We start from the raw sequence: 27,673 nt of genomic DNA, 5'->3' as shown, positions 1-27,673 counted from the left end.
TCCATTTGTAGACACAAGATCTGGAAACACATCGTCGTCCACGTGTGCCCGTCTCATCCTCCGCTGACAGTATGTTGTCCACAGGGATGGAAAACGTATCGTTCACTAAAAGGATTGAGACCAATATGGCACAGCTTTAATTAGCAATGTTCCCCAAGTATAAGTCATTAATAGACGTAGAGATAGATTTAATGCCCAATCACTGTATACAATTTAATCATAAGCCAACCCACCCCCACCCCCCACTAACACACACACACACACACACACACACACACACACACACACACACACACACACACACACACACACACACACACACACACACACACACACACACACACAACCGGCTACTTATTCCACTTGGGCTAGGCTTACTTAAAGTTTTGGGGAACACTGCCCCAAAAGTGTATCATGCTCATTTAATTTAACAGCAGGTTAGTGAGGATGGATCATATCAGTAAATGGTTTACTTGCCCTCAAGTATACACAAATACAACGTAAACGTGTGGATTTATTTTTACCTTGAATTTTATTTACCTTGTGTGCTAGATGGCTGTGTCCACTTCAGCGCGAGAAAAAGATGTCGTCATTTGAAATAATTTCATGCACAGCACGTAAAGGTCCCGGATTGAGAGAAAAACACTATCCATCGTTAAATATGTTTAACACTCGCCCTTTATTCACGCCCTCTTCCGGGTCAGGAGGTAAGCCACATCCCAACATATTTATCAAGAATCGTCAACTATCATTCCATTGTGCAATCTACCAAACCGGAGCCATTTATGAACCCACTGATACTAAATGCATTAACTAAATAACTAACCGGCATAAAGTAAATATCAACGGGCGTCTCTCTGCGATCTCAACTAAATAAAGGGATCTCTTAAAGGGAAAGGGGCATGTCCGTAACAATAACAAAATACCTTAGCTTGGGCCTCAACCTCAATGATGGGTCTTGAAGTGTGATTCATTGTTGTTGTTGTGGTGGGCGTGGAGGACATAATTCGCTGTTCTGGTCTCGTCCACATGTAAAAGTGGACCACATTCTGACAATTATCCCATTCTGAGACTTGGAGCTGCATGAAGCCATTCTGGCTGGATGTGAGCAGCCGACTGCTGTGTAACTCGTTGGACTATCTGGAAATTGTGCAGTCAACCGGCACTTTATGGTTTTACAAGATGAAGCATGATGTCGAGGCCAGAAAGTCACATTCTCCGATAACGTGGTTGGGAGGACTGCAATGCTCCTCGTCCAATATCTCACAGATACTTATCTCAGTCATATTTGCCCCCCACTTTACAAGCTTGAAGAGGGGTGTAAGGTCATGGGGAAAACACACACTCACACTTGGATAAACTCATACAAAGACACACACACACACACACACACACACACACACACACACACACACATGCTTGCTGACACATACTGTACACAAACATGCTTGCAGACACAGACATACACACACATACATACTGTACACACACACACACACATACATACTGTACACACACACATATTTCACTGAAGCTTGGAAAGGTTGAATAATGACGGCAACAACATCTATGCCTGCGTACTGCGTCTTATCTCCTCTGTTTTTCTCGCTCGGCCCCTCATCTCCCACCTCATTCTCAGGGGAGGAACCACTTTGTCACTCACACATAATTCTTCTCTCCTCAGTCTAAACAGCCACGCATTCCACAAGGTGCTAAGTCAAGTCAAATGCTCCACACTGAAGTCTTGAGCTGGGTGGGATGACTAATGGCAACCCGGTGCTTGTAGTCCTGCAACAGGAACCTGTGTGTGTGTGTGTGTGTGTGTGTGTGTGTGTGTGTGTGTGTGTGGTGTTTGGTCGGGGTGCTGTTGTGAGACCGGTTGGCAATGTGGATCCCTCCCCAGAGAGTGTACTGTACTGACCACCATGCTGTGTTCTGAGCAGCCCTGTGTGGAGTTCCAGGAAAGAGGAGAAATGCACTATGTGCCCCGGAGCTGTTGTGCTGTTGACTCAAAGCCATGGAGGCTCCGTTCCTCCCCTCTCCTCCCTCTCTCCCTCCCTCCCTCCCTCCCTCCCTCCCTCCCTCCCTCCCTCCCTCCCTCCCTCCCTCCCTCCCTCCCTCCCTCCCTCCCTCCCTCCCTCCCTCCCTCCATTCCTCCCTCCCTCCATTCCTCCCTCCCTCCCTCCATTCCTCCCCTACCGCTATCACTCACTCCCTCATTCCTCCAGATCCCTCCCCTCTTCCCGTCCTCCCATGCTCCTCTCCTCCATCCCTCCATCTCCCACCTCCACTGTCCTCCACCTCCTCCATCGCCCGCCTCCATCCCTCCATTTTAGTTTTATCCACCACACACGAGGGCCAGCCTGGGATGAGGGGCTGCTTCTTAGGCTAGTGATCGCCCAAACTGTGAAAAGGGGGCAGGGTATTGCTATGACGAGGAAATGCTCTCACTATGTAACATCATCAGTCAGGAACCAGGTGATACAGGCACTAATCCTCTCACTTAGGGTACTGTATGGTTGTGTGGTCCAGCGCAGCAAAAAAAACATATTAAAAAAACTCCAGCTTTCCCAAAATAGGACTGCAAGATTATCACTTCAGTGTTCTTTTAGAACCAATGCCATAACGATGCACAATAGTTTGTCATGGCTGACTTGAGGCAAAATTAACATCTAGTCATGTCATGTTTACCCGAAATGCAGTTGTTGATGGAGAAACCAGAATTCTTTTCAGAACAACTGGTTCAGCCTGGATTAAGGTACAGTCATCATACTAGACAGGTCAGGAAGGCTGTTTTGACCTCCCAAAGCCCAAAACAAATCAACTTAAAAATGCAGTCATTTACAGAGCGTCCAGTCAGCGGAATACCTTATCTACTAACATTAAACATATCAAGGGTAAACATCGATTTAAAAATTCATTGAAACAGATGTTATTGAGTGAATCCACACAACAGGAATGATATTAGCTCCATGGCTTTGTTTGTTGTGCTTCAATTCAGTGGTCTGTGTTGATTATCTCCTTTATGTAATGTTTAGTTTTAAAACAAATTTTCAAGTTCCTGCAATGGATTTTGACTTTTTACTGAGTAGTGGGTGATGTTGGTATGTATGTGTATTGTAATGTTGTATATATTTCCTGTTTTGGATTTTGACTTTTTACTGTGTGGTTTAAGATGGTTGTAGGTTTATATGCTTGTATGTTTGTATGTATGTTTGTACTGTATATGTGTATTGTAATGTTGTATATTTTATGTGGACCCCAGGAAGACTAGCGAGCTAATGGGGATCCGGATAAAGAATAAAGAATAAACTGAACCACGGTCCAATTAATCTTTTCCTCCATTACGGTGTGAAAATCACATTCCAGAGTCTAGGGCAGGCAGGCAGGCAGGCAGGCAGACAGGAATGCAGATAGACAAACAGACAGACAGACAGACAGACAGACAGACAGGAAGGCAGACAGACAGACAGGCAGACAGACAGACAGACAGGAAGGCAGATAGACAGACAGACAGACAGACAGACAGACAGACAGACAGACAGACAGACAGACAGACAGACAGACAGACAGACAGGAAGGCAGATAGACAGACAGACAGACAGACAGACAGACAGACAGACAGACAGAGCAGAGGTACACGTGTCTGTTATGTAGCACTGTGTAGGGCCTGCAGAGCACACACACACACACACACACACACACACACACACACACACACACACACACACACACACACACACACAACAATCACACACACTCACGGCAGCAGCCTGCTCTCTGTCACGTACCGTCTCCCCGCAGGCTCCTGGACCTCCCTGCTGCTCAAGCTGTGTGACTTGGCAGCTCTCGCAGCTGCACAGAACACACAGCACCCAGGAGGTCACCATGTGTGTGTGTGTGTGTGTGTGTGTGTGTGTGTGTGTCAGAGGATGGAGAGAGAGAGAGAGAGCTTTTGGAGAGCTGTTACACAGGTGCCTTCATATCAGCTGTAACCAGACTCTTAACTCGGCTCTCGTGGGTGTAATCTTCTAGAAGCCTCCGATTCCCTCCTCAGTGCTCGGATCCCCATTACTGCGCTGTAATGGCCGCCTCTAGACCCGGCCTGCCCTGGGCCAGCTGCAGGGGCCCGTCCTCTGGTCCCCCCCGGGGGCCCATGATCCCTGAACACTCGGTCCCTAGCCGTCATGCTTAATTGTGATGATTGTTTTTCTACAAGTGTGTGTGTGTCCCCGCCCCCCTCCCCCTCCCCCCCTCCCCCTCCCCCCCTCCGTTCTCCCCAATTCCGGCGCCCCCCCCCCCTCCTCCACCCCTTCCACGACTCCATAACCTTGTGGTACACGGAGAGGACCAGCATTCAAGGCCTTGTTTTTAAAAGGCCGACCAAACACGAGATCAAGACCAGCAAAACCTCCTGGAATTTGCAGAGCAATCGTTGGCTCGAGCCGCCGACTGCTTCAGAACCCTGCGTGTTTCTGCCGCCGCTCAAGTATTCTTACATTACCAACATGAAGATCTGCCAATGTTGAATATGCTTCAAGTTCTTTTTTTTCCCTCTCCCTTGCGAGTAAGCATTCCTCCTTCTGCCACAAATCCTTGTATATTGAATGAGCGTTTGGCACCGCACACTCTCTCGTGTTGGCAGCAAACCGTCACTGTGTTGAGCCTTTGCCACCTCCTGTTATTAATGTCCTGGGTACACATGGACTCCCATCAGTCTTAACGCAGGCGTTTCCTCAACCTAAGAACTACATTACCCATGAGTGTTGGCCGGCATAGCTGACAGATCAAGTCTCCTTAACATCATTAGCGCTCTTAACAAATTAGCACTAGCAAAGCAAAGGTTTCGCGTTTAGTCCAATCACCGCATGGATTCGTGTGTGCGTACGTGTGTGTGGGAGTAGTTTCTGGAAACGGGCATGGGTCAGGATTGCCTTGACTTAGTCTCTCTTTCTCTCTCTCTGTCAAAAACGAGCTTCTCCTGCCAACACACAGAGTTATCGTAAATCTCTGTTTTCTTAGCTTGTCCTCTTGCCCATACCCCCAATGATTTTATTCTCCTCTCTATCCAAAAACAGCCCTTCTGGACAACATTTCTGATGTCATGAACAGGAAAGCTCTAACAGGTCATGAGGGGGTAACCGGTTTGGATAGCTTAATGACAGAACCTGATTATAACTCTGAGAGTGCCAAAAGTTGTAATTTTTTGGACTGGTCATCCCTCCCAGTCTCTCTCTCTCTACACACACACGCACGCACACGCACGCACACACACACACACACACACACACACACACACACACACACACACACACACACACACACACACACACACACACACACACACACACTCACTCACTCTCTCTCAGCTGCTGTCCCTCAGCCAGGGACAGCAGCTGGCTGCACTTTGCTCTTAAGCGACCATGAGTGTGGATGGGTGACATCACAGGCCTTCCAGGAGAGATATCACTGAAGGGGATCTAGAGGTCAAACATTAGAGGCTTAATGCCCTTGTTAGCGTACACGTGGTGTCATGATGAAATCAGGGTCACACAGAGGCCCCTGGATCTCCTCCTCTCCTCCCTGATCCCCAGATATTATCTAATCCCTCTAACCACATCCCCGAAGTCCATACAGGGTTCTACAGTACCACAAAGCACCAATAATCAAGACGGCGTGTGTTTGTGCATGGGGTGATGGGTTGCGGAGGGTCATTTTGTTTGTGTGCGAGCGTGTGTGTGTGTGTTTGGGGGGGGGGGGTGTTTGAGTTTGAGTATGGATGAGTCTTCTCACAGAATGCGTGTAAGACTCAACTCAATGTTTGGGATTGGAATACAGAAGACATCTTGAACTTGCCAAAGGCACAACTGGTCTGTATTACATGAGATTAGATACAACTAGTATCATACACAGATCCTGGTTGTTGTCTTCTTACATTCATGGATCACACTCACGCTCTAAAACTAATAGTGATAATATCCTCCGGCGATACATGTTATTTAAATGAAGTGCAACCTTATAGTCTACTCTCTGTGAGGTCACTACAAATAGAAACTTTCCTCACTTTGACCTCTCAGACTGTGGGCTACCTTGACCCCTCGTTGACGATGTAAGACACAGCGCATACTACCTTCTAGTTGATGACCCTGTCATAAATCAACCGGTGATACATTCCACGTTAAAAGCGTTCCCCGGGCGGTCATAAAGGTGGGAGGTGTGAGGTCATGCGCCGGCGGTGCCAATCTCGACGGGGGTCCTGGGATGGAAGGGGCTCGGTGTTTGGGAACGCTGCTCCTCGGAGCGGAGCGGAGTGTGGCGCGGAGCGCCGAGTTGTGTTTTCTCAGCTGGTGGATTCGGGAGGACGGAGGCGGTGTGCTCGGCACCCTGGGATCTGCACGTTCTCCCCCGCAGTGACCCGGGGTTCTGCACGTTCTCCCCCGCAGTGACCCGGGGTTCTACACGTTCTCACCCTCAGTGACCCGGGGTTCTGCACGTTCTCCCCCGCAGTGACCCGGGGTTCTGCACGTTCTCACCCTCAGTGACCCGGGGTTCTGCACGTTCTCCCCCACAGTGACCCGGGGTTCTGCACCAGCGCCATCGGGCATCTCCGTACACCAGGGCGCAATCCGGGATTACGGCGCCCAACACATCCACACAGTAACATCTACACACATACCTGCTTGTAATACTCTGGGTTAATTGCCAGATTTTGTCATTTAAAAGAAACGTTTATATATACTGTAGATCAAATTTAAAACACATCATGCTCAAGTTATGATAGAACTTGTGGTCGTAGCTCACGCCATGATGAAAATAATGGAATAATGGCACGTTCGATCGTGTGTCTGTGTGTGTGTATTCATTTTTGTGGTTGTGTGTGTGTGCGTGTGTGCGTGTGTGTGTCTGGAGGCCGATACCAGTTTGGGCGGTCATTCCCAAGTATACAGTGTGTTAAGCCTGAGCATGTTTGGCTGGTACATTTCTAGAGCTCTTTTGAACTGGCCCTCGCTGTTTTCGAACCTGCGGCCAAGTGGGGATACTCCACAGCCCATGTAATTCCCCATTTCCAACAAAAGAACAATAAACGCAACAAGTGGTCTGCTTCAGTGTGTACATAGTAACCTATCTTAGGGTACACACATTTCCTCTGAAGCTGGCAGTCCTCTACCACATACATTTTCTTGGGTAAAGTAAATCTCATTTAGAGAGAGAGAGAGAGAGAGAACGACAAAACGGAGTGTAGCTGTTGGCAGTAGTCACTGGCAGTGCTTAGACCTCTGATGTGAGAGAGTGAGAGATAAAGAGAAAGCGATGGAGATGGAGAGAGAGAGAGAGAGAGAGAGAGTGAGAGAGAGAGAGAGATAAAGAGAAAGCGATGGAGATGGAGAGAGAGAGAGAGCGAGAGAGAGAGAGAGAGAGAGAGAGAGAGAGAGATAAAGAGAAAGCGATGGAGATGGAGAGAGAGAGAGAGAGAGAGAGAGAGAGAGAGAGAGAGAGAGAGAGAGAGAGAGAGCTAGGACGAGAGTTTTATTTTTACTGGCAGAGGAGAGAAGCGCTACCTTGGAGGTGCCGGGTTCTGCAGAGGCCCATGCATCTTACCTCCTGGCAGCCCAGCCAGCAGGGGCTGGGGGGGAAGGGGGGGGCACAGCATGGGGGGAGACCAGAGAGAGAAAGAGAGGAAGGGGGGGGAGGGGAGGGGGGGGTACGGAGAGGGGAAAAGGGGCCTACTCTACTGGGGAGTCAGCCAAAGTGCAGGCCTCCGTTAATGGGTTCTCCACTGCTGTGTGATCCCAGTAGGGAGAAGTGGAGCAGACACCCTGACGTCTGTCTTCCCCGCTCCCTGGGTCGGTCCTGATGGGACTGTTCTGGGGACTATCTATGGGAGAGAGGAGAGAAGAGAGGTGTGTGTGTGTGTGGGAGGGGGTCTGGGATCATCCCTGGCTGCTTGTACCTCCACACGGTGATGGTTCAGAACCGACAGCCTCCCGTGAGTCCGAAGGAATGGCTAAGATCCACAGGGTTCACGATCCAAGTCTTGGGCTTAGCTTTTTATCTTGAGTGGAGGAAAACGGGCCGGTCCATGTATTTAGACCGACGTTTAGCCACACTAAAGAGACAGCAGCACGATATGTGAACTCAAACTCTCCATCCTCAATTAAGTCTGTTAATGAGCGGAGTCTTACTGTAGTGTGAGGGGAGTCTTACTGTAGTGTGAGCAGAGTCTTACTGTAGTGTGAGCAGAGTCTTACTGTAGTGTGAGAGGAGTCTTACTGTAGTGTGAGGGGAGTCTTACTGTAGTGTGAGCGGAGTCTTACTGTAGTGTGAGGGGAGTCTTACTGTAGTGTGAGCGGAGTCTTACTGTAGTGTGAGGGGAGTCTTACTGTAGTGTGAGCAGAGTCTTACTGTAGTGTGAGCAGAGTCTTACTGTAGTGTGAGGGGAGTCTTACTGTAGTGTGAGGGGAGTCTTACTGTAGTGTGAGGGGAGTCTTACTGTAGTGTGAGCAGAGTCTTACTGTAGTGTGAGGGGAGTCTTACTGTAGTGTGAAGGGAGTCTTACTGTAGTGTGAGGGGAGTCTTACTGTAGTGTGAGTCTTACTGTAGTGTGAGGGGAGTGTTACTGTAGTGTGAGGGGTGTCTTACTGTAGTGTGAGCAGAGTCTTACTGTAGTGTGAGGGGAGTCTTACTGTAGTGTGAGCGGAGTCTTACTGTAGTGTGAGCGGAGTCTTACTGTAGTGTGAGGGGAGTCTTACTGTAGTGTGAGGGGAGTCTTACTGTAGTGTGAGTCTTACTGTAGTGTGAGGGGAGTGTTACTGTAGTGTGAGGGGAGTCTTACTGTAGTGTGAGCGGAGTCTTACTGTAGTGTGAGGGGAGTCTTACTGTAGTGTGAGCAGAGTTACTGTAGTGTGAGCGGAGTCTTACTGTAGTGTGAGGGGAGTCTTACTGTAGTGTGAGCAGAGTCTTACTGTAGTGTGAGGGGAGTCTTACTGTAGTGTGAGCAGAGTCTTACTGTAGTGTGAGTGGAGTCTTACTGTAGTGTGAGAGGAGTCTTATTGTAGTGTGAGCGGAGTCTTACTGTAGTGTGAGCAGAGTCTTACTGTAGTGTGAGCAGAGTCTTACTGTAGTGTGAGGGGAGTCTTACTGTAGTGTGAGGGGAGTCTTACTGTAGTGTGAGGGGAGTGTTACTGTAGTGTGAGGGGAGTCTTACTGTAGTGTGAGCAGAGTCTTACTGTAGTGTGAGGGGAGTCTTACTGTAGTGTGAGCAGAGTCTTACTGTAGTGTGAGCGGAGTCTTACTGTAGTGTGAGGGGAGTCTTACTGTAGTGTGAGCGGAGTCTTACTGTAGTGTGAGCAGAGTCTTACTGTAGTGTGAGGGGAGTCTTAATGTAGTGTGAGGGGAGTCTTACTGTAGTGTGAGGGGAGTCTTACTGTAGTGTGAGCAGTCTTACTGTAGTGTGAGCAGAGTCTTACTGTAGTGTGAGGGGAGTCTTACTGTAGTGTGAGCAGAGTCTTACTGTAGTGTGAGGGGAGTCTTACTGTAGTGTGAGGGGAGTCTTACTGTAGTGTGAAGGGAGTCTTACTGTAGTGTGAGGGGAGTCTTACTGTAGTGTGAGCAGAGTCTTACTGTAGTGTGAGGGGAGTCTTACTGTAGTGTGAGCAGAGTCTTACTGTAGTGTGAGAGGAGTCTTACTGTAGTGTGAGCAGAGTCTAACTGTAGTGTGAGAGGAGTCTTACTGTAGTGTGAGGGGAGTCTTACTGTAGTGTGAGTGCTAGTTGTCCTGACGCCGTGCTGCTGTCTCCAGACAAACAGCAACGACACGTCGCCAGACTGCTCATGGTATTTGCGGCAACGGAAAATGGTCAAACTGTTTTGATCATAATAAATTTCCCCTCTACGGTTTCCCTAGGAGGAGGTTTCGGACCCCCCTCTGAACGGGGCACGAAGGGGTTGGGGGGCGGGGGGGGAGTGGGGGGTGTTGGGTTTCCCTCCATCACTAAATCCTTTACTTTATTTTCCTAAACGATCCCTCCTCCCCCTTTTTCTATTAGTACATCCAGGGGAGCGACGGAGGGAAAATTGTAATGGATCCTCTGTTATTGAGAGTCTGGATCCCGTCATTTATCTTCATTGAGAATGGTCAGTCTCAGCTATTCAGAGGGGGATTTGAGTGGAGAGTTTTGCGGGGTGGGATACAGTAGGTGTAATTTGCATGCAGCCGTAATTGTATTTGATGGCTGCGCCTCCGTAACTGTGTGAGAGTAGCCACAGATCCAGAGCGGTAGCTAGCTCGTGTCTAGCCAGCCGTACCGGGCGTTAACCCTCTCCCTGCTGACTCCACCTGTAGGTGATTACATAATCAACGTGCTGGCGGGAGAAATTACAGGTTAGTTCTCATCAAACCACACATTTCATATAGGCTACCGTGAGGCTGAAGGGAGATGAACGGGTTAGGACCTGATAAAATAGCTTGAACTCTTGGATTTAACCCTTTCCTTGTCCCCTTCCCCTGTCTGTCTAACGTGGCCTTGCGAGGGTCAACCTGGGCCGACCCCAAAGCAGGCAGGCCGACGGCGAGGCAGGGAGAGCTGTTGCATGATGGGCCGCGTGCACCTGGAGGGCGCCCGTGCGCTGCACTCTATCCACGCCAGAGTCTAAGCATGGCACGCCCATAATAGCCTCATGTAACGCTATGAGATCACTCAGCGACCTACTGTAGGTCTAATGCTGTAATAGGTGTTTGTTGTCATCAGCTGCGCAGTTTGCACACAAATATTATGAAGATCCTTCAATTATAGCAAGTCATGCAAACCAGTGTTTATGAGTTTAAAGGCAGGGTAGGTGACTGTGGAGAAACCAGGAAGAGTCGACTAGATTTTGAGAAATACAACAACAAAGGCCCCGCCCACCTTCAGGTCTCCCTTCAAAGCCACGCCTCCAAACTGAGGGAAAACAAATGACATGAGTCAATCCATATGGCCTATCCCACCTTTATAGAATAGAATAGAATAGAATAGAAAGCATTTATAGTCACTGTATGCAAGATACAACAAAATTAAGAACAACACTCCTAGTTGGTACATAAAGTTAAAAGATACACATGCATACAATATTAAAAACATTGCACTCAAACCAACACTTTGCATACAATAAATAAATACATGTGTTTACAAGTAGTGTTTACAAGTATAGGCTACTATAGATCTACAGTATGTAGATAATAGTAGTAGGTAATGCACATCTGTTCAGTAAAAATATACCTTACAGCTGTACAGTATGTAAATCCAGTATTAAGTCACTTGCCGGAACTTTCTGTCCCTCCATGTGCCGTGTGTTCATTCCTCCCGTCTAATATGGGAGAAGCACGCTGTCGTCCAGAGTCCCCTAATTCCGGCAGGCTGAGTCTCCGGAACCCCCGCGTTAGCCGGGGCCGAGGCCATAAGCGCCCGACATCCGCGCCGTGTTATTCTTTACGATCCGTACCTCCGCTCCAGCCCAGCCCGCCGTCCGGGGGCCTCTCTGTCCCCAAGTGGCCCCGGGTCCCGGCTCAATCCAACGCCTGATTGCTCAGCGCCGGGGCTACGCAGGGTCCACCGGACGCAGGCTTACCTCGTTTACTGTACGTCGCTGTACGCCACAGTAAACGCATGACGTGTGGGGGGCCCCGGCTGGGCCGAACCAGGATGCTGTCATGAAGCGACCCTCATGAAACAAAAATATATTACGATATATTGGAAAATATAATGTAATATATCAGACAATACTTTTCCATACATAGGAAACTAGTGGGTATATTTTCCAATATACTGCAATATATGAAAAGCGGCAATTCCTTGTCTTATTCCATGTATTATTCAATATATTATGTATGTATCATATATTATTCTGTTTATTTCCTCCATATGTTTTACATACTATAACTGATTGACAGTTAATATATAGGGGAATATGTTTTCTTTGCATAAGGGTAATGAGTGCTGAATAATGCAGCACACTGTGTCCCTAGATGGAGACCCAGCTGAAAATGAGCTCAACGCCAGGTAAACGAACGGACTCCCGCCGACGTGACATAAATATTAATCTGCTGCCCCTGTTCCTGCTGTGTCTACAAAATTTGATATGCTGAAATTTTTATAAGACGTTTGGGGGAGTTGAGCGTCGGGGGCGAGTTGAACCCAGAATCAGAACCTTGGGAAACTGGAAAGAACTGAGGGGGTTTTAGAACTTTGGATGCTGGAGATCTGGAAGTGTTTTGAAATGTTTACTGTAGCCTATATTGTCTATTGAAAACCCTCTGAGAACTGCTTTCCATAGCTCTTGTGCATACTGTACACAGTGTACTCTCATCAATTTGTTTGTTTCATTTTCCATCTTTAAAGTGAGCGAGCTAATAGTTTTCTCTCTGCTCAGACAAGAGAGCGACCGTCTGACAGAAGCAATCAGACCTCTCTACAAAAGGAAAATGTCAAAACAACTGAAAATGGATCCCTGCGAACACAAATAGCTTATTGCTAAATTATTGTGGTCTGGCTTTCGGCATTGCCAAGAAAAGAATGCAGCTGAGGCGGGTAAGACAGGGTGGGGATTGGAGGACAATGTTAGGCCTACTTTTGGCTTTTTGGACACAGTCGCCCTATTCAAAAACATCAGACCAACTTTCATTTCCTCAATTTCAAAAGTGTTTTTTATCATCAACCGTTTTATTGGTGATCTAATCTTGCACAATAGGCTACAGTCTCAGAACAGTCTTAGCCATATTAAGATGTTCCTTGGCCTCTCTCTTCACTAGGGAGCAAAAAAAACAAAACATTACAGTCCCTGACTTGCGGTGGACTCTAGCATCAGCTTCCCTCTGAAAATAACTTGTTTTATTAGGTGACTGAACGCATGCGCACATATGAAAACGCGATCTGCCCCTTCGAGGACACACTTACACTTACACTGAATTTACATTTGCTAGTTTCGCTGTTCAAACCTGAGTCACTCAGTGAGTGTAGGCTAGGGCCTACCTATTGATCTGGGACAAGTAGCACTTTGTCGCTGTTGGTTTCAACCACTGAGAAGAGTTGCGAGTTCAGCACGTATGACAAACTCTGCTGGAGCAGCAAACACAACACTAATGGTTTTCCTGTTAATCCGGAGAAGCTCCCTAATCTGCCCTTGTTTGTGTGGTTGTTGTGTTTTGCCGTGCTAACGGAGGGAGATGGTTTAGACCCGGGCTTCTCTCAGACCATGAGGCTTTACATCTCCATGGCAACAGGCTAGCTTCTAATGCGGTAATTAGCTGGCGTGCGTGCGTCTTCACTAAACAGACTTCGGCCGATGCCAAGAGAGCACAACGGGCGGTTCTGCAACAACATGTGCCATCATTCCCGTGGCAAACGGTCCACAGGTCGGGAGTGTGGCGTACGTAGAATTTACCGGTCTGTAGGCCTGCGCGCGTGTTAGAATGTGCGCTTCCTTACGGCTCTGTGTGCGTTTCAGTTTAAAGAGTTAATTCGATAATTTAAAAAACAAGCTAGAAGCTTCTGTGCTTCCTTTGTGTTCATAGTGTAAAAGCCAGCCCCTGTAATTCAATTTTAGTGATGTGTTTTTATCTTTTTTTTCCTTCCCTGATCTTACCCATACGTGGGATAATGTAGTCTCACGCACTTCCAACTCTGTAGTTACTTGCAAAAATATACAGAGCAATGATACAATTTATTTCCTCCCTTTTCAAAACAAGGGTGCTTAAGAGTGGTGCCAGAGGAGTGTTTTTGTCTGAGCAGCGAGGGTCCCATGAGACCCCTCAACACTGCTATCTGTGACACTTCACAAGTTTTATGGTCTCCAGAAGCGGGCTGATTTACCGTGTGAATCACCATGCACTTGAATCTGCGAAGGAGTTACACAGTGTCAGAATGGGCACGGCCGTTCTCTTGCGGAAACCCTCTAGGCTCCGGCTCTCGCCCTGGCGGCCCTCGGCCCGTCCTGACCTCTGAACTCTTCCAGGGAGGGTTGGTCAGGGGCTTGGATCACGCTGTACTCAGAGATCCTCATGGACAGAGTCATGCCCTCGGGCCCCGAGGATTGCAGCATCTCACCCATTCTGGGAACAGGGACACAGATTCATCATGAAACAACACAGTTGGAGGAAAGAAAGTTGCAGTATAAGGGCCAGGAGCCTGTATACTGTGTAGTTTCTGACGCCGGAAGGTTAACGGTCGTACAATATGCTGGGTCTACTTTATGTGAGGACAGTGGATGGACAAATGTGTTGTGAATGGTCCCACTCTGGTCCCAACGGTTCAGCCGTATCACACTCCACTGCAAATGGTCTATACTGTAGCCTAAATCTACAACATACGGTAACTTCTGTCTTTTGTATTGACTGACTCTTTATTGGAAGTCTGGAGGATGTCAGAGACACGGAGGAGCTGTAGGAGGGAAGGTCCATTGGCTCTGGGGGGAAGGATATGAGACACACACTAGAGAGAGGTCTGGACTTTAGGCACGTCTGGAGCCAGACAACTCACACGGCCATTGCGTGTGTGTGTGGGTCTGCATTCAAATGGGTATGTCTAGCATTAATATTAATATAATAACTTGCATAAGACAAAAACATATGCTTGCTGTTCACGATTCGGGGCGGCTGTATAGCTCAGGAGGTAGAGCGGGTCAATGGTCGTAGGGTTGGCGGTTCAAATTCGGCTCCTCCTGACTACCTGTCGAAGTATCTTTGGGCAAGACACTGAACCCCAAAATGCTCCCAGTGAGCAGGCTAGCGCCTTGCATGGCAGCTGTCGCCATTGATGGGTGAATGGGAGGCCTTCATTGTAAAGCGCTTTGGATAAAAAGCGCTATGTAAGTGCAGTCCATTTACCATTAATTTGAATTTGCTGCAAATTACCTATTTTGTTTCTGGACAATGATTGTTTGTTTGCTGTGTGAGAAAAATTTGGAACAAAAACAAAACCACAGCATAGACACAAGTCATAAACACCCCGCCACGTGTTGATGAATGAGCTTATTGTCCCCCACCCGGCGACAGCCGAAGGGGGGAACTTTAGGTTAGCCGGTGTCACGTCGTGAGTGAGTCAGAGAGTGAGTGAGTCTGTCAGTCCCCCCGTAGTACCAGAATCCACCACAAAAGGGGCGCCTTTCCAATGCATTTTCCCATTGACAAGTACATTTAGATTTTTACATCAAAAACTATGCTTGGTGTCTCAGTATAGTCTCAGACAAGTTTACTTGGGAAACCATGTACTTTCTACATCCACAGAGAGTAGCGCTTGAGGTGTTTAGAAGAGCTAGATATGTCTGTATTTCAATTTTCATTATAGGACTTTAGACCATACAGGTGCATGGACTTGTTTGACCACTAGATGGAGACGTTATTGTCCTCTAACTCTACCATGGTTTGTAGAGAGCTTACTCAATCATTGATACACATGATGTGATGTTAGTAGCGCCAGATATGTCTGTATTTCAACATCTATTATGGGACTTTTGACCATACAGGTGCATGAACTTGTTGGCTATTAAAACGCCGCTCATCCGTCGTTGCTTTCTTCACAAAAAACTGTAAGTGTCTCAGTGTAGCACAGTCCATTCTAGCCAGGGACCTTTTTAGCTTGACCAGCGTCATCAACCACATGAGCTGGTTAGAGCTCACATAGTAGTACTCGTTATAAGTTCCCTTTGCCAGTACATTAAGGTTTGAAGACTGAAACTAGTATGCTATATATTTCAGTAAAAGTATAGTCTATACTACTGAGGGACACTTCTACTTCAAATCCAGAGTTTAGATAAAAGAAAAGATTCCTGACTTGTTTCCTCATTGTTTTACATGTTAGGGGTCTCATAGTTAGTAGTATAATTAGTAGTGTATCACATTAATTAAAAAATAAATCAAATCAAATTCCATCTTTCCACTCCATCATTGCCATAAAGGAATATGCATCATGGGTGGGGGACAACATGTTTACTGTGTACTTGTTGTTAATTGATTGAAGGTCAGGTCTCAAGTCATTATGAATCTCATGATGTGACAAAATGTTAACTTTCACTGGAGGCTGGTATTAACGTCAATGATTTGTTTTGTTTTTTTGTTTTTTAAATACGTGCTGTAGTGCCCATAACAGGGGATTTAAATATAGAATGTGGTAGAGTATTTATTGTAATGTCAACTGGAACAATATTGTAAGTGCTGCCCAATGTTTTTGGCTATGACATAATCCAAGAGGGGGTTTTCAAAATAGGGGAAACTTATTTTTGGGTTAACCAGAGGAACCAATGGAACATCACCGAGTGACTCTGGAATACATTAGATTGAATTAGAATGCAAATAAGGACTCTTGGATTGAACACAATTAAGTTCTTTGTGTGCTAAGTGAAGTGTTGTGATGACAGACTGACATTCTGTAATACATGGAGGGTCTGTTGGAGGAATCATGACAAGCAGAAACTGACAGTTTTCAAATTGGGTCCAAGAGGGACAGCCAGATAATCTTATGGGAAGAGACTGCCTGTTTATTTTACTGAGGCCGATACTCCCAGCCTAGACTGTGGTAGGGAGTTAGGAGTGCGTGCTCGCTATTTTCTCAACCTCCGAACTACCTTGACTACAGTCACTTGACATTCTTTGAAATGTCACCTTTGTCCAATGTCCAGCTGTCTCAAAATTTCCCACAGAAAGGTTTATTCTCGGTCATCATTCTTTGGCTTGTCACTTTCCCTCTTCACTGACGCGGCATTGGCCGTATGTGTCTGTAACTTACTTACTAGGACATGTGGTCGAATTAGAGACGAGAAACATGGTGACCACTAGGATATGTAGTCAAAATAGTGACTACTGTAGATGATACAAGGTGACCACATTGTTCCTTCACTATTGCTTTGGGTTATGTTCATGTATTCTCACAGTGTTGACCTCTGATGCTGGTCTCAGTAGTGTTTTGGCCTGCGAGTGTAACTGTGGTCAGCGCGGTGGTGTTCTGAATGGGTTTAAAGGAAAGACTGTATGAATAAAAACAGTAGAGCATTTTAGGCTGCTGCTCCAACACAATGTTCCCCTGTGTTTCCAGGGATGCCACTGGACAAGGGGGGAATTGATTTTTCAAGAATTCCATTCGTCTGCTGACTCTCTCTCTCTCTCTCTCCCTGACCACTCCTGTCCACGGCTACCTTGCCATGGTTACTACTGTCCCTCGTCCAATAAACAGCAGAGATCCTTCCTGAGGGGGGGGAGGGGGCCAGTGGAGGAGGTCAGTCTGTGTGTGTGTGTGTGTGTGCGTGCGTGCATGCGTGTGCGTGTGCGTGTGTGTGCGTGTGGATGTACGTGCAAAAACTGAAGGAGTTGAAAAAAGGTCGGTCGGCACAAGTTTAGTTTTCCTGTCAGAAATAATATTAAGCAGGTCTGGGGCCATGGGGGATGGGGGGGTGGGAGGGGCCATGTGAGGGTGGCTGGGAGAGCAGGTGACTACGGGTGAAAGGGAGTCTTTGAGCAGACATGTCTTGGGAGTGCTGGGAAGGGGAGGGTGGTCCTGGGGGCGGTGGTGGAGGCACGTACTGCGGCTACGCTCTTTCTCCTCACGTACCCCCCCCCCCCTCAGCCATCCATCCATCCTCCCACCCGCTCCAAACTCCCCATGGTGTCAGAGCACAGAGAGAGAGAGGGAGGGAGAGGGAGAGAGAGAGAGAGAGAGAGGGAGAGAGAGAGGGAGAGAGAGAGAAAGAGGGAGAGAGAGGGAGGGAGGGAGAAAGAGGGATAGAGAGAGAGAGGGGGGGAGAGGGAGAGGGAGAGGGAGAGAGAGAGAGGGAGAGAGGGAGAGAGAGGGAGAGAGGGAGAGAGAGGGAGAGAGGGAGAGAGAGAGAGGGGGGAGGGAGAGAGAGAGTGAGAGAGAGAAAGGGAGAGAGAGAGGGAGAGAGTGAGAGAGAGGGAGAGAGTGAGAGAGAGTGAGAGAGAGAGAGAGGCAGCACAGAACGCTTCCAGTCTGCGCTGCATTAACCCATGTGAAAACAAGCCTCACCCAGAGTTCACCTACAGTGTTTGTCCCCCCCAGGCTCTGGACCAATGCACAGCAGCACAGAGCAAAGCAGGGAGGCGGCACGAACCACCGGCTGTGGGAAGTCGGGGGGGGGGACGCAGGGGGCGGGGTGGGCCTGTTCCCATGACTAATATTTATGTCTAATGTTTGTGTACATTTATATCCATCCAAGGAGTTTGTCCCAGAGTGCACAGTGTTCACGACATGTCCAGAATGGAGGAATCCCAGACTTATTCTTTGAGGAACTACTGTACACATTCATTTTCACAAGTTATTCAGTAGTGCGGTTGCTCCAACACATCTTTAAACGCCCCTGCGGGAAGCTTCACTGCATGGGTGACGCATCCGACATCCGAGAGGACAGGGTGGCCTGGCTGAAATATTGATGAGTGACACACTTGTGGCTGTCAGAGCCCGGGTGACCGGGGAGTCTGGACATGTGTGCCTGTAACCTGCCATCGACCTTTCATACAAGAACACACAGGCGAGACATCATGATTGGTTGTTATCCCTTTGACCTCTTCTCATTTGTATTCATCAGCACTTCAGACTGTAATACTACCCAGACAAACACTGCTGTATACAGTAGTAAATTGGGCACTGCTTTTATTGCGGTTTTGACCTTTGGCATTAATGACATCATACAGTATATATCAGCCAGTAGGCTACAGCACTCAATGTATTACAACAAGTAACAAATTCAAATGTAGTGTACATTTATTTGAGAGCAAATATATGATATTTGGATTTAATAGTCCATTTTACATACAGTACAAAAAAACAACTGTATCATTCCTTCCTACATAACACATGGTATCTCCTCGCTACGGGACCAAGAATACCGGCATAGTGAAATGGATTCATGACCACCAGTGTACAGTATATGACAGTTTGGGGTGACTAAACAGTTAAGGGCCTCATATATAGAACAATGGATAATTGAGATTCATTTGTTTTATTTGAATACTTGTGGTTTGGGGCTGCCACATCACAGCTAGCAATATATTTGTCTATTTCTTGCATAACACTTGTGGAGCAATCTGAGGATTTGTTTATCGGCTATATTTTGTTCTAATGAGACATAACGCTTGAGTGAAATTGCCCATTTTATTCAGAAATGGAATATGTTTTCAATCTTCAGTGGAATTTATGGGTCACTTTTCAACCTATTTTTACTATTCTGGTATATTTAAAGAAAGTAAGTATTTAAATAACTAATTAAGTTACAAAATGTATACGTACAGTATTATGAAATGATTAAAGCAAATATGATTCTGTAATATATAAAATAATTGATTTACATATTCATTTTCCTCAAGGCAATCTTGTAACACTCACACAAACAATGTAAAATCACATGGAAATGCCAAAGAATAAATATTCACTCTGGCGATACAAACCTTACAGAACAAACTCTAAAGCTTTATATGCTTCCTTCAGTCACAGAGTTTAAATCCATGGCTCTAGACCTATGTACCTCGACCTGTAACAGTTTATTATTATTATTATTATTATTATTATTATTGTATATTCCTTTTGTGTTGTTGATGTTTGTGTCTCTGTCTAATATTCCTTATGTGTTGTTGATATTTGTGCCTCTGTGTAAACTTATCATCACTGTAAATTAGGGAAACCTCAGTGCTTCACAAGTATAAATAAAGGTTTGAACTGAAAAAAAAAGAGGAAATACCTTCTCATACACTGGATAATTGCAGTCCTTTAGTGGGTGTACAAATCTCAAGCTTTTATTGTCCATTAAGTAATTTTCCTCTGAGTGTGGCAGAGATCTTGTAGTTTAAGGGCTTGAGTGTTAAGCCATAGGAGCAGTCTAAAGAGAGGTCCTGAGTGGGGTTATTCTCAAAGGTGCACTGGTGTACCAAGACAGCAGAGAACAGAAAGACCTCCACCTTGGCAATCTGGTCACCAATACAGCGCCTCTTCCCTGCAGAGAAGATCATCACACCGCTGGTCAGATCCTTGTCCAGCGCGCCGTTCTCATCAAGGAAGCGCGAGGGGTCAAAGATGTGGGGGTCTTTCCACTTCAGGGGGTCGTGGTTGACGGACCACTGGTTGATGAAGACCACGGTGTCTTTGGGGATATGGAGGCCCTCGATGGTGACGTCGGAGGTGGTGGAGTGGGGGATGGTGACGGGGACGAAGCTGGTGTAGCGCATGGTCTCGTAGATGAAGGCGTCCAGGAAAGACAGGCTGCTCCTGTCCTCAATGGAAGGCAGCCTGTCTCTGCCCACCACTGTGTCAACATGCTCCTGCAGTTTGGCCTGGATGTCGGGGTGCTTAGCCAGGAGGAGGAGCATCCAATGGAGCGCCGTGGAAACCGTGTCCAGGCCTGCACCAATCAGATCGGCCACGGTCCCCTCCGTGTGCGCCTCCGTCAGCCCTGTGTCCCTGTCTGACCTGTCGATGACCCCGATGATGGCGTCGCTCATGTCCCGGGTCACCTCGGGGTCATAGGACTCGCGGTGCTCCACTACCTTGTTCCTCACAAAGTTAAAGAACTCAGTGTTGAGGTCTTTGAAGTTCTGGTAGACCGTGCGGACGGGGTTGGGGAACTTCTGGAGCCAGGGCATCACATCCACCAGGCTGCCCGCCCCCACAGTCTCTCCAAACTTGTCCAGTCTTCCCAGCAGCGTCCTGAACTCAAGGTCGTCGTGTCCGTAGCGTTTTCCGAAACACAGGGCGCAAATCACGTTGGCGGCAGCTACAGTCAGTTCATGAGCGGGGCTGAAATACTGTCGTTCAGCAGTATGATTCAGGAAAACCTCAACTAGTTCAGTGGCCTCGGCCAAAATGTGATTCTCGAAGGCCTTCTTGGTCTCACTGTTTGCAGAGGAGAAAGTTCTGATGGTAGACTGAGCAATTCTCCGGTGCATCCTCCACTGCTTGCTGTAATTATTGAATGTCATGCCATTACCCCCAGACACAAACCCGAAAGACACAAAGTTTGGTCTGCCTGCAAACTCTGTGCTGTGTTCAACCAAAGCCAGTCTTATTGCCCTGTCTCCATTGAGCACCACTATGTTACTGCCACCTAGCTTAATCTGATAGATGTTCCCGTACTTCTTAGCCAGCTTGGAGAAGGTGATGTGGGGCATTTGGCCCAGCTGCATGGCATTGCCCACCACGGGCCACGCGAAGGGTCCTGGCAGTCTTCTCTTGAGTCTGAGGTTCCTCACCCACAGACAGGCTTCCAGACAGAAGAGGAAAAGCAAAGAGGCGACCAGAGCTGGCTGGACCTGTCCACTCCACTCCCTGATGATGCTGCTGCCCTTCACCCCGAACTCTGAGTCCAGCAGGGCCATACTGATTATATCTTATGCCTGGAGTTCAATCTCTCAATTTCGGATAGTCACTCCACCAAACGTAAGCTTAAAACTGGCGATGGAGTTTAAATTGCGACTTCCACATCAGTTTGAAATGTGGAATTTAAAGTTCAGGTTGTATTACTGTCCAAAAATGTAGAAAAGGAATCCACGCTGAGGGCAGAGTCTTCATCACCTCCCCACGCTCCAGTCTGTTTGACGCCCTCCTCCTCCTCCTCCTCCTTCTCCTCCTCCTCCTCCTCTTCGCTGGCCTGGATGTCTGAGGGCTCGCTCAGGTTGGGCGGCTAGGAGTGGTGCAGTGTCCGTCTACAGATGACCACCTCAGAGGAATGCTGCAGATCGCAGCCTTGACACTCTCTCTTATATATCTCCACAGTGGGAGGGGGCTGGGTCTCAGGCTTTTTACTGCTGCATCCCTCCCCTCCCATTATGGTCACAGTGTGTAATGTCTGTCAACCTTTAAGCACTATTCATTTTCTCTCAGTAGAGTCTGTTCCAGCTGAGAGTGTCAGTACTTTTTAACGGAAATTTGTTGGTGAGACAAGGAGGAGGGCAGCTATTAGGTAGGCCCGTGGAGATGGAGATGTGCTGTAAAAGGTATTTTGCAATGCTAACTACCAAAGACTATAACAGTTTTTTTTTCATAGATAGAGTTTGGTTTACTTTCTACTATGTAAGATGTCACCTTAAGGGATGACTGTATAACGTCACCAGAACATGGCCCACTTACACTTAAACAGCCTGAGGGGGCTAGCCCTATGAGAGGTTTGTACAGTATCTAAACTAATATGAGCACTTATAAAAAGGGATTCAGATGTTTTATTTAAGTCTGACCTGACGGGTGCCTTAACGTACTGCAAGATGGGTTCTTCACAACTCGTGTGACATTGAAAAGAAAGAAAAAACTGTTTTCCCTACTTTTTATGACATGATTGGATTTCTATTGACTATTTTAGCCCACATGTTTAACTCTGTACAGCACTATGAATAGAATCAAAGATACGACCACGAAAGCTTTGGAATTGGATCCGGACACTGAACAGATACATTATTTATCCGACTGATTGTAAACATAATGGTGTTTTATATTTAGTAAATTAGATAATGTAGTTTGTAGGTTTGTGGCTATATATCTACATGGTTTTAAAGATAATTATGAATAGAGAACTTTGGCAGAAACATATCTACGCATCGCTATTACGATCATGCGGGCAAAAAAATATTTTAAAAGGGACTGCGATATCAGAGATTTCAGCACGAATTCAAATGCTCTGAAACATTATTGTCCACAGGGATGGCTAAGAGTGAAAGACATGCATATTCCACAAACTTACTGACTCAGAAAGACAGGTAATGTCCTCAGGTCTTGATAGGCTACAAAACACAATCATTGTCAGCAGTGATGAACACCAATGCAGCTTGTCGTCTGCTATAGCTTACCAAATATTATCTTCATTTGAGTTACAGTAATGCTCCCACATATGAAGTGACACAAAAGACAGAGAATCATTGACTATTAGACTTTATTGTATTAAACATTGCTTTATTCATTCCAGATGTGGGCCTAGCTTATTTTCCAACCATATAAAACAAACAAAAACAAAAACAAACCAAAAAATAACATATTTTCAATGGTGAATTGCCTAGACATTCAACACATGCTGTGGTTGAGTTTCTTGGCTTGAGAAAGACAGAGACTTAGAAACACTATTTCATTTATTCCTGAGTATTAAACATACTCTTAGATAAATGTGATATGACATCCATAAAGCTCCCATAGCCTTGCCATGTAAACAAACATGGGTAATGAGAATACAAGACAGTAAAACTCAATTCATGCTTTACTGTAATAAGTGAGATTGTTTGGATACAATGTCTTGGGATATCTTGTTTGGATACCATATCATGATTAGCTTAGGTTGTCTCACACACAACCAATCCCCCACGTTCTTTCCAGAGATGTTGAGTTTGAGATAAATGACTTCATCCTCATTTTGAGGTTTCCTAGCCTGCAGCATCCCTCCTTCAATATTCAATGTGCTCATATGCATTGAGTACAGTAGATAGTGTAAATGATTATACTACTTTACAATGGTTTTCATACCTGAACTATATCTATAAAGATACTTTGTGACTGCTTTATGTGACAAAGGTTAAATACATTGATACACCACTGTCTTGAAGAGGGCAACCAAAAAGGAAAGATTTCTAAACCGATCCCTCAAGTGTCACTTGAACACTCACAACCATTTCATATACTGTGATAATAGTTTAGATTGACATTTGAGGGCTACTTCCTGCACATAATCTTGTACATTAACATGCTGAATAGTGTATACAAAATAAGCACACAATTCAAAATGTCTATAAAACAAAGGTATACTTCTTTACATAGTTTGATCAAGTATATATTGTGAGAACATGTTCAACTTCAATATCCTTTTCCATGACCCCTAACAGAGCTTTAAGTTCTACGTACCTAACTACGCGTAACATTATGTAATCATATGTTCAACCCTGCATCAATAACAATGCAAACATGTAGACTGTCCTCAGATATTCATTAAATATTAAATATGAAATGATTCAATGCAGCATTCAGTGCAGGTTTGCCCAAAAAACTTACTTTTAAATGTCATTGATGGGGAAAAAAAAAGAGTGTAGTTCTTTGCTGGCCTTGAGTCAAAATATTGGGATAAGTTGTTCATGCTGGGGACACGGGACCGAGCAGCTTACCCCTCAGCTTGGCAGAGATGTTGTAGTGATGGGGCTTCAGCGTGAGCCCGTAGGAACAGTCAAGAGTGATGGCTTCAGAGGGGTTGCTCTCAAAGCTACACTGGTGCAGCAGGATGGCTGAGAATAAAAAGATCTCCACCTTGGCTATCTGATCGCCAATGCAGCGTCGTTTACCGGTGGAGAAGATCATGACGCCGTTGGTCAGGTCCTTGTCCAGCGCGCCGTTCTCATAGAGGAAGCGCGAGGGGTCAAAGATGTGGGGGTCTTTCCACTTCAGGGGGTCGTGGTTGACGGACCACTGGTTGATGAAGACCACGGTGTCTTTGGGGATATGGAGGCCCTCGATGGTGACGTCGGAGGTGGTGGAGTGGGGGATGGTGACGGGGACGAAGCTGGTGTAGCGCATGGTCTCGTAGATGAAGGCGTCCAGGTAAGCCAGGCTGCTCCTGTCATTGATTGAAGGCAGCCTGTCTCTGCCCACAACTTTATCAACATGCTCCTGCAGTTTGGCCTGGATGTTGGGATATTTGATTAAAAGCAGCAGAATCCACTGTAAAATTGTTGACATTGTGTCTTGCCCTGCTCCAATGAGGTCTGTAACTGTTCCTTCCACAAAGTCTTTAGACAGGCCGCTGCTCCCGCCATGCTCTATGACGTTGATAATAGCATCACTTATGTCGCGGGTCACATCGGGGTTAAAGGTCTCTCTGTGCTGCACCACCTTGTCTTTCACAAAGGCAAAAAACTCCTCATTGAGGTGTTTGAAGTTCTTGTAGACGCTACGGACGGGGTTGGGGAAGTTCTGGAGCCAGGGCATCACATCCACCAGGCTGCCCGCCCCCACCGTCTCTCCAAACTTGTCCAGCCTTCCCAGCAGGGTCCTGAACTCAAGGTCGTCGTGTGAGTAGCGTTTTCCGAAGCACAGGGCGCAAATCACATTCGCAGCGGCTACTGTGAATTCACGAGAAGGATTGAAATACCTCCCCTCTGTGCTCATTCTCAAAAATACCTGCACCAGGTCCATAGCCTCTGCCACGATGTGCTGCTCGAACGCTTTTTTGGTTTGACTGTTTGCTATGGAAAAGGCTCTGATTGTTGACTGTGCAATTCTGCGATGCATTTTCCACTGCTTGCTGTAGTTGCAAAATGCCATGCCGAAACCACCTGATATCATCTGGAAAGACACAAAGTTAGGTCTGCCTGCAAACTCTGTGCTGTGTTGAATCAGAGCCTGTCTTATTGCCTTGTCTCCATTGAGCACCACTATGTTACTGCAACCCAGTCGTATCTGATAGACGTTGCCGTACTTCTTAGCCAGCTTGGAGAAGGTGATGTGGGGCATCTGGCCCAGCTGCATGGCATTGCCCACCACGGGCCACGCGAAGGGTCCTGGCAGTCTTCTCTTGAGTCTGAGGTTCCTCACCCACAGACAGGCTTCCAGACAGAAGAGGAAAAGCAAAGAGGCGACCAGAGCTGGCTGGACCTGTCCACTCCACTCCCTGATGATGCTGCTGCCCTTCACCCCGAACTCTGAGTCCAGCAGGGCCATACTGATTCCTTTTTAGAAATTCTCCAAGTTTAAATCTCTTATTTTCAGCTCAAAGTCCAGCGCTAGCTTTTGTGAAAAAGTTCAAAATGTTTCTTGTGATATACAGTCAAATGATTCCATGTCAAAATAAAGCTAAATTAAATTAGTCTCAAGTCCAATAACTACCAGTGAGGCCATGATGATAACATCTCAGTAGGTTACTCCTGGGGAAAGAATCTCAAATGAAAATCTGAGAATCTCAGGTGAAATATGATGAAGTTGTTTTCTTTAGTCACTCTTTTCAACAGGATTTAGGAGGTCAGTGCCTGGTTTTGCTTCACTGCTGCTTCTTATATGTTTGCAGTTGGTGGGCAGGGCTCAGCATCAGTTTCATACTCCTCCCATTGTGGTCGCCCTGGATACCCAACTATATTATCTTTCTGCTGTCGGACCTGGAGGCGCGCACTGGAGACATGAGCGCGGCAGAGCGGCAGCTGTCCGGCGTCCGCTGGGATGAAACTCAGCTTCTGGTGGCAAGTTCCAAAGTACAGTAAGGTGTGGAGCCAATTCGTTGACTAAACAGAAAAGTTGCAATATTTAAAACGTTGTCAGCGTTTTACTTCGTGGTAAGGATATGGACCTTAGCGCGATAGAGAAGCGCATACCGTTTGTCTCCTATGACTAATTCAGGTGTTCTTAAAATGTGTAAATGTTAAAATGATTAACTGTCGTGATATGAATTGCTACAGTTGCACCGCCCTTAACTTCTTGGAAATACATCTGTGACTAGTTGGATGATCTGTTCACAAAAACAAAGTTTCTCTTTTATAACTTTGAAGTGATTAGCACACGTGTTTATGATGTGTTGAGCAATAAATCTGTTTATAAACAGTGCATTTGCATTGAATGTTTCTTTTCATCTTGAATTTCTTAATAGCGCGCGCGTTGGATGTTCCCTCTTTATTAGTCAGCATATACTGTCGGTGCTGCTGCTTAGGGGACGAAAAACTGTTTCAAAGAATCATATTCACTTATAATCCCACACTTTTCGCTTCAATTTCCATCAAATGTTGCGTTTCAGAGAGCCCAGAATAAAATGCGTGCGTGGATGTGCAGTTCAGTGAAGTTGCGCACGGAGTCGATGCTCCTCTGCCCGCAAGGCGCAAAGGATGAGCACTTCTCACTGCCTCGAGTGAATCAAATGGGAGCAGGAGATTGGCGCCGTTTGTAAACTGCACTTACTTGGTTGTAATTTGCTCTTATAAAATTCACGTTAAAAACGACACATCACCTAAGAATGAGGTGCACAACAATGATTGCCTTCTTTCTAAAGTAAATTCATAACAGCTCTTTTTTAATTAGAACTTGTTTGGTAATGTTATGATAGAGGAATATGACTATTAGACTTGAGCACAACAAACCTAAAACACAATACTAAAGCATAGATGGTCAATTAAATATTCATATAGCCTCCAGGGTTTCTCCCAGCTGCTGTGGCTGTGGCTCAGTGGTAGAGCGGGTCGTTCAATGACCGCAGGGTCGGCGGTTCGAATTCCGGCTCCTCCTGTCCTCATGTCAAAGTGTCCTTGGGTAAGACACTGAACCCCAAATTGCTCCCAATGAGCAGGCTAGCTGCCGCCATTGGTGTGTGAATGGGTGAATGAGAGGCCATTGTAAAGCTCTTTGGATAAAAGCGCTATACAAGTGCAGTCCATTTACCATCAAATTGACTAATTTAGCATTAGAGTTGTGTGGTAACTGATGGCAGCTAAATTGTGATGTCACAGCCTGGTGCCCTCAGAGGCAGTTTATCTCGAAGGATGCTGTCCTCCAAAGATGTCAGGAAGTTATGAGGAAACTTCATGGCGCCAGAAGCACCCAGCTGTCCTCTCGAAAGGTGGATACAGTCCTAATAGTGACTCAGAGAGGTGCAGCTGGATACTGTCATTTACACCAGATATTCAAAATTAATAAATGTGTTTGATTCTTGTATGAGTCACAGTGTATGTGACACAACCACAATGTATAATGCCTAATGCCTACTA

At 46.4% G+C, this 27,673-nt stretch overlaps 2 protein-coding genes across 2 annotated transcripts; both read right to left on the bottom strand.

Annotated features, from left to right (window-relative positions):
- Window positions 1-19,768: 19,768 nt before the first annotated feature.
- On the bottom strand, window positions 19,769-21,343 carry cyp1c2 (cytochrome P450, family 1, subfamily C, polypeptide 2; the record flags this gene model as incomplete). The annotated part of the gene is made up of 1 exon (XM_084438631.1): window positions 19,769-21,343. One exon carries the CDS (start codon window positions 21,341-21,343, stop codon window positions 19,769-19,771), a length of 1,575 nt encoding a protein of 524 aa, XP_084294757.1.
- Window positions 21,344-24,068: 2,725 nt separating this feature from the next.
- LOC311309371 (cytochrome P450 1B1-like) lies at window positions 24,069-25,649 on the bottom strand (the record flags this gene model as incomplete). Its single annotated transcript, XM_084438629.1, has 1 exon — window positions 24,069-25,649. The coding sequence occupies one exon, from the start codon at window positions 25,647-25,649 to the stop codon at window positions 24,069-24,071; it is 1,581 nt and encodes a 526-aa protein (XP_084294755.1).
- Window positions 25,650-27,673: the final 2,024 nt, after the last annotated feature.

This window comes from Borostomias antarcticus, assembly GCF_949987555.1.
Source record: "Borostomias antarcticus genome assembly, chromosome: 5".
Lineage (NCBI taxonomy): Eukaryota > Metazoa > Chordata > Actinopteri > Stomiiformes > Stomiidae > Borostomias > Borostomias antarcticus.
The sequence above is the reverse complement of the archived record's forward strand: the minus strand, read 5'-3'. Positions and strand labels throughout refer to the sequence as shown.